Genomic DNA, 12355 nt, shown 5'->3' with positions numbered 1-12355 from the left:
TGAGAGGTTACGATATAGAAAATAAAATATGCTGTGCTCACTTTATCTACCTGTTGCTCCCTGACTTTTCTTTACATGATGACTTTATACGTCTGTTGGTCCTCTGAGACCGATTTGTGTAAATGCAAATTAAAAACTGATCAAATAAGAAAAAATAAGGATTAAATGGGTCTTAATCTTGACCAGGCTCAGACCAGTCTTGAACTCGATCCCACTCCACCTGAAGTGGTTTATAAAAATCTCAACAAAACCCAAAATATGATGCTGTTTGGCTTCCACAATCATCAAAACCAAAAATGTCGTGATAAAGCTGCCCAGTTCAAAAGTGATCGTCTGCTTCGGGGGTTTTCCGTGTTTGGAGTGGCATTACAGCAGGATCGGATTTTAAAATATCAACCTTTGAAGTCTGAATTCGTGACAGCATCAGGCCCCGGGAGGACACGGGCCGAGAGCGCGAGTTAATATATGAAAGATCTGGACTTATGTTTGAGTTGGCTCACGAGACTGAGCTCCCTGCTGCGCGTCTGTAAAATACTTAAACCGTAAAATAAGACCCGTGTTTCCATGACATGCATTCCTTTGATTTTTTTTCTGCAGCAGTGAGAGAATGGATGAATGAATGATGGAAAGAGGGAGGGACGAGTCTGCTCTCCATTTTCACACTGTGTAATCAGGATTTTGTTCCTTTATATACGTCCCTGAAGCATTTATGTCAGGTTAATGGTTGAATTCACCTGAGTTTGATATCTTAAAAATCTAACCTGCATAGTGACCCATGAAAAAGCTGCTTTTTGTTGACTGTAAAATGTGAGTAATACCCGTGTAAAACTCACTGTAAACATCTAATTCAGCCTGCTCAGTCATCCATAAAATAAACCCTTATGTACTTTTGCCTCACACCAAACTCCATTTAAAAAATACACAATTTAGTCTAAGGCACTGTAATCAAAGGTTTACATTCCTAACCTTTTCAGTGACCCAGTTTTGGCAGATGCAAGTAAACTGGATTAGAAAAACCTGCATCAAACCTTTGCCAGTTTTTAAGATATCAGTTTTATTTTTGCAGGAGCATGGAAATTAGTTGCTGCTTTCAATTTTGATTTAGTTAAATTAATTTCAAAATGCTTCTTATCTTCCTTCAGGGGGCAACCAGAGACAAGCTGGTATGCAAAAATAAAAAAAATCTAAAATACAAAATATGAGATAAAGATTTAAAACACATTTAAAAAACATTTGACATTGCCTCATTACAGTGCAGTAAGTTGAATATTATAAAACCAGTACCATGCATTCAATTTAAGGCCGTGAAAAGTTTTATATCCTCTGCTCCAGACTCTGTGATAACATGCGTCTCGGGTCATCCAATCCCAAGTAAAGGTGCACTGAGGATGAGTTTGAGATGTGATCGCTCAGACCACATTGGACCACATATGGCCACTAGAGGCTGACATTTTTCGTGACTCCAGTGGGTTTCCCGCAGGATGGGAATCAATTTCCCAACTCATTACGTGATAGAGCGAGCAGGGAAGATCTGATCACATGTGGTCACTGGAGACAGATTTGGAGACGCAGTCTAGCGCCAGGTGTGTCCACAACCAGGAAGTGGTTCGTCATCTGTACAGGCAATGAAGAAATGGGCTGATAGCTGCATGAAACTAAATAATTCCTGCTCTCCATTTATATGTTCTTTAGTGTTTTTTACGTCTATGAAGTGACGTGTTGCTAAATCACATCTACCACTAATTTTTGTGCCGTCATTGTTGGCCCACGTCTTTTCCCGTTGGTGGTCCAGTCAATAATCGGTCAGTCCAGGCCATTCCTCTGTGTGTGTGTGTGTGTGTATGTGTTCCTGTCTTTCTCTTTTTCACTCTTTCTTCCATCCCGTCTTTCCTCACGTTTCTGCCGATGTGATTTATCGACATTTCGCCCGCCGTCTCTGAAACATCCCAGAAATGCGTTTAAACAACACAGGCTTCACCACCGTGTGACCCGCAGTCAGCGCTGTGGCAAACACACAGAGAGTCTATTACACAGGAATGTGATGGGTTTCTGTGGGATGTTTGGTCCGGGCTGTTTTGGAGATGCTCTTTAGGGCGCCGTTGCCATGGGGACGCAGACAGTTTAAGAAAAATGTCTCCAAAAATGGGTTTTAAAGGAGTTGTCTTGGCAGCGAAGGACGTATCCTTGAGTGACTTTTTTTTTTTTTATCCTTACGATTATTTCTTCTCTTCCTTTTCTTAATCTGAATGTGCCTCTGTTCGCCTTCCAACTTTTTTTTTCTTTTTTCTCTTTCATCTCCAACCAATTCACGTCTTTGTCTCCGCAGATCGAGGACGGAGGGAAGGCAGCCCAGTGCAAGAAGCTGAAAGTCGGCGACGAGCTCATCAACATCAACGGGTCTGCCCTCTACGGCAGCAGGCAGGAGGCCCTCATCCTCATCAAGGGATCGTACCGGATACTGAAGCTCACAGTCAGGAGGTAAAATAAAACACTCGACGACAATGTGAAATATCTGCACGCACATGAATAGTTCATGACTTCAAAGGGAATATTCGAGCATTTGTCTTCCAAGAACAGATGTGTGTTTGTTCTCCTTCTCCTTGGCCGACGCTTAATGCCGTCTTGACGTTGACTCACCGAAATGGGAAGGAAGGTAAAGGAAGCATCTGTTAGGAATCTGCTACTCAACACACACACGAGAGAGCAGCGTTCTCTGATTTTTTTTTTTTTTAAAAAGGACGTGACCTTTGACCCTCAGGGTGTCAGACGGAAGCTGATAATCTCTGATGAGCACGGAGGAGTCGACGTCTGTTCGTGTGTGTTTGTAATCGTTTAGAAAAGAATCTCAAAGGAAACAGGTGAATGAGACGATAAATTAAAGTTTCCAGTTTCCTGTGCAAAATTTCCAGCAGCAGCCACTCTGACAAAAAACATCACTATAAACAAATAAAAAAGAATAAAGCTACAAGTAAACTAAAAGACTGTGTCCAAAATCAGGACTGTAGCTTCTTACAGAATCGTGTAAATTAGGAAATCTGAAATGTTTTTGATTATTTGTAAGATACAGGATCGTAAATCACAAAATCTTGAACAACGTCCTGAGATTCTGACTTAGAGACTTTGAAAATTGAGAAACTTCTGACACATTAGAGTCAGCTTGATTTGAAAGAACTGTATCTGCTGAATCTTTGCATATTTTTACGTTGTATTCATCACATTACAGTAACACACCCTCAGCTCCAGCTGTAAACGGGACTGTTTTGAGTACATCTTAATGTATAAAGACTTTAAATACTATAGCAACCCACCTTTATGTTGCCACTTAGTGGAAATAAATGGAAATGCAACAAACGTCCTCACAGATTATGTTTTAATAGTGTTTCACCTCATAGATAGAGAGAAAACTTTTCACTTTATCCATGCACTTTGTTAGTTTTCTCAACTTTTCTCTCACCTTGACGTTGATACTTTCCATCCCACTCAACTGGACTCACACTTTAAACCAGTGTGGGAGATTTTGCTGGTGTTACAACCATCACTTTGTCCTCTCGGACGGGCTCAGACAGCTGTTTGGCAGCAGCGCATCTCGTTCTGGCTTTGAAACCAGATCGGCCGTTCCAGCAGTCATTTACTGCGTTTTTCTGCTCCTGTTCTCCTGCGGCGAGCGAGAGCCCCTGTCTAATGGCGTTAGACACACATACAGAGCAGCATTTACACACATGTACAGTGTGAATGCACACACACGCACAGACTCAAACAGACAAACATAGATTGTTTTAGGAATGCTGCTGGTTATGAGAATCCCACCCAGTTAAATCCACTGTGTGTGTCAGTGTCTGGTATGCACTGAGTGTCTGACTCTTTAGGGACTTTCCCAACACTTTGTGTGTTTGTGTAAAGACATTTGTGCATTATTAATACATTAGCACATGTAACAGATGTTTCAGAAACACATTTCCCTGTAGTTTGTCATCATTTTGAACGTTTTTTAAAAAGTAGCGTCTCCTTTCTTTAGAGAGAGTTGTTCTTGTGTGTCTAAAATCAGCCATGTCAGCTTTTCAGGAGTGATAAAAAGGTAAGGGCTGCAACTAACCTTCATGTTCAACATTAATTATTCTTCAAATTGTTTTCTAGATTAATCAATTTAGAGCTCTATTAGAGTCCATGTGGACTTATTTAGATTGCTAAACCCAAAGCTGTTTGTTTTGCAAACAGAGAAAAACCAGCTAATACTTTAATTTTAGAAGCTGGAAGCAGTTATTTTTTGCTTACATATTAAATTCCTGCTCAATTATTCAACTTATCATGCCAGCTCTAAAATGTTTTAAATCTTTTCAGCCTGATAACATCACATTTTTTACTTTTGCTGACAGGGAAAAGCTTAAGAGGTTAGGAAAGTTTCTCAGCATTTATATAAATCATGGGATCCTTCAACTAAACCATTAAACTGTAAATAAAACACCTGCCAGAATAAGAGCTTGTGAAAATGCCACTCTCAGTCATAACTACCTTAAATCTGTGTAGGTTTCTGTAATGAACCTGAGTGTTTTTAAGTGGTTTACTCTCTCTAAGCCAACACGGAGCTGTTATTTGTATTTTGTCAGGAGCAGCCTGAACACGGCCACCCACTCTTGAATTAAACTCACCTTGACTGACAGGTTTCTGACACTAATCACTAATCTCAGCTTCGGTATTGGGCGGGACTCTGTTGCACTTTGAGCCCGACTCTGTGCCAGTAACGTCACAGCGTTCGCCAGCCTCGTTTCACTCATTACTTATAGGAACAAGGAACCCTCTGGAAGGAGCTGTAGCTTTCTGCTGCCAGACAACACACACTCACACACAGATGATGACATGCTCACATTTGCACACTTGGCTCTACTTGTGTAGTTTTAACAGTGGAAAAGGGCCCTTAGTTAAAAGCCAACCCTCGTTACCACCTCGTTTAATAACACAAGGGGACTGTTGGTACGGAGATGGCATGTGAATGGATGGACGTCTCCGTTTCTATTTCTGACTCAGAAGGTCATTATTGGGAATGTAAAAAGAAAAATGTGTGTGATAAAAGTTTGAGCTGCACAAACATTTCTTGAAGGCGGAATTAACCTTTTTCAGCTCAAACCTCAGCGTGTACAGAGCAGGTTAGCGAATCAAAAAAGAAAACAAACAGGCACCATCTTGGATGGTCAGCAGGCAGATTTGACTCGATGGTAGGTTTTCAGTTATTGTTTAAAAGATTCTTAACATTACATTACTGAGTGAAAACATTATAAGTCTATACTGTGTGGGATTACCCAGAGGGATGTCCTTTAAAGGTGCTATATGTAAGTTATATATAAGTTTTTGCTATCGCTATGTTAGCAGGAACAGCTGTTTACTTACCAAACATAGCGAGTTCAGCATCAAACTTAATTCCCTTACATGCCACGAGATGTTTCCAGCTGCAGAAGGCAACAGAACTGTTTTGCTTCTATTTCTATCACTTTTTTTCTTCTACTGAAGTTAGCATGCTAACCAGCTAGCCCCAACGTAGTGCCTCGTAATACCACTTTGCGATAGTGAGGCAATGTAGCGTCCAGTCTCAAGAGGATGAAGAGGTAGCGCTGCCCAGACGACGTATTCTAACCTCTTGTCTTGTAAACACAAAGATGGCTGAAGCTATTGCTAGGTTGGTGATAGCTAACATTGGCTACGTAGCGGTACGAAAAACTTCTCCTTCTCCTCATAATATAAATAAACAAATAAAAAAGTGACTTGTGGCTGTAAAACTAATTGTCAGCAGGTGGCGCAAGTGAACAAATTGCAGCAGCTCTTACTTCCTTTGCCTGTAGGGGGCGATATAAATCTGTCTACAACTATGTTGAGTGTCAGAGTTAGTTAGTGTTAGCATTAGCTCCTAAAAACCACTGTGAGAAGAGAAACTTTTCAGTCTTCCAGCAGATTTAACACCCTTCCCTTTCAGTTTTTGTCTTTTCTGAGCTTTAGTTTAAAGACACCTAAAGAGAAAAACTGCATTTCTTTCTTTCTCTAACAATTCAAATTTACCTCAAATGATTATATTGTGTAATAAACTTTATATATCTGCATATAAACATATAACAAAAACTCCAGTCTGTTCACACACTTCTCCTTTTCCTTGGTCCTCTCCTTCTTCACCACGACTCCCTGGTCTTCCAAGATGGCATCTTTCCAAACATTTCTGCCAAACTTTAGCGACTCCACCTCGTATGTTTTTATATGTGCATGCTTGTGTGTGTGTGTACATGTATTTTAGAGAGTGTGAGAAATTTCCCTCTGTGCTTTTTGTGTTATTCCAAGCTCAATTAAAACCCACTTAACCTAAACTGAGATGGAGAGTAGCTACATGGATTTCTTATACCCTATACATTTGTGTTGGAAACGTCAGGAAATGACTCCCTGTACAGTATTTTACTGTAGGAGCATTGGAGAATAAAAGGCTTTTTACTGAAGGAGCAGGCAAGGAAAAATGTACATATTGGATTTAATTATATGATGTAAATACAGAGGAAGGAAACGTGGAGTTGGCGAGGAGAGACGATGATTTGTTCGACTTGAATAAGGAGGTGGAAAATGGTGTTTTTGTGCAGCTTTTTGCTAAACTCAGACTGAGAAAACTTTGATAGGAAACCCTGTAATGGATTTATAAAAGGGTGTATTGTATTTAAAAGGTTTCCATCACATTACTACACTTGATTCTTATGTTTTTTTAACTCAGAGAATGGTGTTAAAACCCCTCTCTGTCATTCATTCATTCATCTTGTCCACACACTTTGAATAACTCTGCTTTTTGTTCTGTTTATCTTAAGTTTATCAGTAATTGTTTTAGCCTTTCACTCCGTCCTTCGCATCATTGTTCATTCTTTAAGTGAGATATATTCAATTGAGACTCGCTGCATTGAAAGAGGAGCAGGCCAGGAGGAAGGCCTGCAGGCTAAATTTGGCAAACCACAGGAATTTACTGGCCTGCCCAGCAGTTTCGTGGAGGCACAAGACAGCAGAGTGTTTGGGTCCATTTTAGTTTTTATTTCAGTGGTGATGCTTTATAGGCATTTTAACAAGCCAACTGATGGTGAGAAGGACCCACACTGCTGTTAGCTGGTGTTGTATTTTTCTCTTAATAAAGATGTTCTCTATCATAAAGAATGCACTGAACTGTAACAAAAAAATTAAACTAAAGGTAATTTACTTAATATGACTTTTAGGGCTATGATTACTCACTATTTCAATTATCAAATCATCTGTAATATATTTTCTTGACTGATTGATTGTTTAGTCTGTGATAGGTGATGAAAAGTTGAAAAACTGCTCATATAGTTTCACATGATCCAAGATAAAGTCCACAAAACAGTTGAAACCCATAAAATATTTCCTCATCCTCACATTTCTGAAGCTCAGAGCGACACTTTTGCTTGATTAATGCTTTAAAAATGACGAAACAGTTATTAAATTATCTGTATATTTGTTGTTGAGTCATTTTCTAATAATGTTTAATTGTTTTACGAGTATTATGGCTCCAGGTGAAGTGGGCGTCTGCTGAGGAATTACATGTGATACGGTCTAAAGCGCCAGAATTACTGGTTACTAAGTGGACAGCTGCTGTTTCCAAGGTAAATAATGAACTATAAATCTCAACCACATTTTTTATGGCAGGTTAAAACCACACACACTGTAAACTCCCTGAGCACTTCATCATGTACACCTGCAGTACAACAGCTCAGCCATAAATTCAACCTTTAGAGAGAGAATAATGTTCAGGTTTCTGTGTTCATTATTGAGGCCTGTAAGTTTGCAGCTGAACTGGACTCGATTATATCAGGAGGTGTTCCTAATATTCTGCCCACCACATTTACAAACATGAGAACATTTCAAAATAATTCAGTCCAGTGCAACACCACCTACAACTACCACTTAAATAATAAACATAAAGCTGGATTAACATCTCCTGGAACATGTTAACAAAAACAGAACAATATTTTATGACTATACAAACAAATGGAGCACGAAACTTTAATATAAAACACACAGTCAATTATGTGTGAAAGCTGTTTGAAAGTATTAGCATTATTTCACCATAACATCTTAAGTTTTGATGTCCTGTTTCCACACCTGACTCTACAGTTTACTTTGGACATAGGACTCTTCTCTCCTCTGCAGCTTCTTCCCTCATAAAATTGGTGTATTTTGTTTTAAAATCCCTCCCTAACGCAGCTTTATTAACATAATACCTTGCTTTATTGTTGAATCTTCTATAGATATTGAATGGGGAACTCATTCACACATTTCTTTTCCCACAACCTTGAAACAAAAGAGTGTTTTTTAGCTTTTCTAACCTCGTTTTCCCTTTCATGTTTGCTGCCCATGTGACCTCTCGCCTCCTCGCTCAGATTTGGTAACTGCCAGTTAAACAGCAGGAGTATTTCTGTCTCTTTACATCCTTTTTTTTGGGGGGGGTTATCGTTGACTGATGATTTTTTCCAATATATTTCTGGAAAGGAAAGAATGCGTGGGGATGTTTTGTCGGCTCGACCTGGAAATGTTCCTTCTATACAACTTCCTGTTTTCACAGACCTTTTGTTAGATCCAACTGTACTCTGTGTCAGATTTTCTCAGCGGGGCAGTCGTGGCCGAGGCCGGAGGACATTCTTCAACTTTTGCATCATTTCCTGTTCTTCCCAAAGTTTCCCCTCCCCACTTCCTGTCCAGCTTGGACTTAATGCGTTGGCAAAAAATTGTGTTGTGTGCGTGAAAAGAAGCGGTTTTAATGGGGAGGCGAACAAAGACCAAACGCATTTATTTACAACCGCTGATGGAATAGGAAACTGCTCTTCAGATGCAGGTGCTCATGTTTATATTGTGTGCACAGTGCATTTGTAGTAACAGCCTTAACTGGCAGAGATATATTTATGTCTATTTAATTTGACACATCATATGTCGGCAGTGGAAAAACTTCAATACCCAGAAGCCCTGTAAGGTGGCGTCAGCAAACTACACATACTGTAGCATGGTCATGTTTATTTTACTTGTCTGGTGTCACACTGAAAGAAGCTGAACAGACAAAAAGAGCCCAGATATCTCCAGTTAATCGTCTCAGTTATTGAGGATGATATTCTTTTTTTCATTTAACTCTTTCCCACCAAATTTACTTTTTTAACCTGGTTCTGTTCAGGATTTGTGAAAACCTTGATCCTATCTAGCAAACCAGCCTTTATTCCCACCAGTGTATAGAATGTAGCATAATGCAGATGATTCAGGGGACTGTTTGACCAAATTTACATAATAAAATCACTTCCTTTTGCTTTAATTTTGACACATTTAACTAATTAAAGCAAACTTCATGAGCCACAGAGCCGTGTTGGGCTCAAAAATGCATCTGCAATTTTTGAAAATCATTCATGAAACATGTACAAGCAGCAGTAGGAATAGGGGAATAAATAGAATCATGGATGAGGTTTTTGTCCTTAATGTGGGCGGGTTCAGCTGCTGGGTTTGGGTCTCAGTTTTAGAGCCCCATCAGAACTCTCTGTCAATTCAGTTTTATTTTTCTGCATTTGTGTGGCCTGTTATGAATTCGCCAACCACGATCTCAGCTCACCATCTACCTACTGAAAAACTGCAGCTGTTTGTTTTATTTTTCTGATAGAAATCACTTCTTGTCACTTTCTACAAACAGAGAAAGTCTCACTTTGGATTGAAATCTTCCTCAAATTCAGTAGCAAATCAAAACAAACCGTCAGATTGCAGGGCAGCGAAGCAGGAAATATCCCACAGACTCCGTCATGTGCAGTTACGTGGCAGCACGGTGCACGGAGGAGTGAACGTAAGGAAATTAAAATGATAATTACAGGAGAGGCTGATACCATGTCTGATGTTTTGACAGGGTAAACAGGACAAAGCTCTTTCATCGCAGCTCACTCTTTCATCTCTGTAACACATTAACTAAACATTTATTTTTCGCTGAAGGCTGGATGGGCAGGAGGAAGCGGAGATGAAAGAATGGGAACAGGGAAAGTGGGTGAAAGAGAAAAGAGTTGGGGTTTGTGGTGGTTTTATTTTTAGGTATTTAGGTGAAATAACATTTTGACATGTTTTGACATGTTCTCTGACTCAGACTTAAACAATGAGCCCCTTCTCTGATTCTGATTTAATAAGCCGTGTAAACACTGTACAGAGTACAAACAGCATGTACATTGAAAATCTATGGCATGTGACAGGAGTGAGCTGGTGTCATGGTCCTCCTGTTATCCAGCTGGTAAAAAGATGGCGTCTGTTCGGTATGTTTTTACTGAACCTCTCAGAAGTTTCAGGCAGGAAACAGCTACTGTTAGCACTAACAGCTGTTCATCATCATAATCATCATCATTCATCATAATTCCTTCACTCACCAAAAGATGTCTCCAGCTGTGGGAAGCAACGCCAGCGTTTTGCTTCTACCTCTATCGCTTCTTCTACTAAAGTTAGCATGCTAAACAGCTAGCCCAATGCAAATACACTGTAGGTTCAACTTTGCAGCACCACTTAATCAATCAACAGAAAATTAATTAGCAAGTTGTTTGTTGTTTTGGTCTGTTTGTAGCTTCTCAAATATGAGGATTTAATCTGCTGCTCAAACGAAACTAACTTTTAAAAGCATCACCTTTTTTCAATTAATCTATTAATTCAAAAAATAATCAGCAGATTATTTCATATTAAAAGTAACTGTTTGTTGCTGCTCTGCTTTGCTGTAAATCAGTGAGCGCACGTCACAAAGTTTCGGAAAAGTTGAGACAAACAGCCCAATAAGTCGTATTTAGATGCTGATGTGCGAGAAAACAAACAAGCCAGTTTCCTGGGGGAACACCTACAGTTACAGCTCATTTGATTCCAATCATGTCTGGATGTTTTCTAGATTTAAATACTCGTCTTCCTCTCAAATATTCTCCTCCTGCTCGTCTGTAATCGGTCTCTGGTTCAGTCCACGGTGGTGACCGGTGAGCGTCGGCTGCTTCAGCAGCGCCGCTCTATTTCACAGTTTGTTTGTTCTTGCTCATTTGAAACATTTGTTTTCATCTCATTCCTGGAAGAATTCGGCCTCCGACAGTCCAGCTCTTCTCCGTCTACATGCTGACTCGCCCTTTTTTGTTTTGGTTTTTTTTGTTTTTCTTGTTAGTAGATGCTTGTTTCAGACTGTCAGAAGGAGGTCTGTGGGCTCGGGCACGCACAGCATACACACATTCATCTGGTTGTTTTTACTGCAGACAGATGGATGGGCGAAATGTGCACATGGACGCACACGGACACATACACACACACACACACACATCCCGTTGTTTAGATTTTTGTACCACAGGGTCCCTGGAGACCGGGGCAAGACTGAGGTCTGCGGTGCCAAGAACCATGAAACACAATAGTCTGCCCCCCATCACTGCTTCCCAAACTGAACAATAGACATTCCTGGCATTCCTTAAGACCTCTTCCTCACACACACACATACATAAACACACACATCCATACGCCGCTCTGGGTCTGATTAGAGCCCTGGCTGTAAACAATTTTGGTTGTGATGTTGTTTAGGCTGAATTCTCGACATTGTGGATTTATTGTGTGTTTCAGTCAGTGGGTTACTCGTCTGCTGTAACATATTAAACAACAGGATGAACAGAAACGGGGGCAGCGGTCGCCCTAAGGCGTAGGGAAGTGAGTTTATGAGATGCGACGGTGGTAGTTCATTAGGGTGGGAAAAAAGTCAACTCATGTAAGAAGCGAGTTGATTCTTGTGTGTTTGCTGTCAAACAATAAAAACAGTTGAGTAGTCACTTACTTCAGATGAGGAGAAATTAGTTTGATCTTCAATTAAAGGCAAACAATTTTGGATTTAATAAACTCCAGGGGTGGAAGGAGCTTAACGAGTCAGACAGTGTGCAACAAAACTGGCAGTTAAGCTAAGTGGTGTCCTCGTCTGACTGGAACATACTGTATACAAGAAGCAGAGAAAAGTGGCGTTTACAGTCAGAAATGTCTCTTTTTTTACTCTTTTGACCAGTTAGCTGTAGCAGAACAAGCTCAAAACCTTGACCACCAACATATTATCCTTTGTTAAAGGTGCTATACATAAGTTTTTGCTATTGCTACATAGCCTAATGTCAGCTTTAACAGTTGTTAACTTATCAAGAGTTTCAGCCAGTGTTGTGTTTACAGGACAAGAGGTGAGAATATGCCTTTTGGGCTGCGCTACGTCTGTTGTTACAAGTTAGAAAAGGCCAGGGCTAGCTGGTTAGCATGCTAACTTCAATACAAAAAAAGAAGCGATAGAAGCAAAACAGGCATTAGCATTGCTGTTGCTTCTCACTGCACAGTC

The 12355-nt window shown here is 40.1% G+C and overlaps 1 protein-coding gene across 1 annotated transcript in view; it reads left to right on the top strand.

Annotated features, from left to right (window-relative positions):
• shroom4 (shroom family member 4) overlaps positions 1-12355 on the top strand; it is a 63999-nt gene that overhangs the window by 20925 nt on the left and 30719 nt on the right. Inside the window, 1 exon segment of the mRNA XM_018703792.2 lies at positions 2327-2478. Within this exon segment, the coding sequence (XP_018559308.1) occupies positions 2327-2478 (152 nt within the window).

This window comes from Lates calcarifer, linkage group LG14, assembly GCF_001640805.2.
Source record: "Lates calcarifer isolate ASB-BC8 linkage group LG14, TLL_Latcal_v3, whole genome shotgun sequence".
Taxonomy (NCBI): Eukaryota; Metazoa; Chordata; class Actinopteri; family Centropomidae; genus Lates; species Lates calcarifer.
This window is presented reverse-complemented; position numbering and strand designations above follow the sequence as displayed.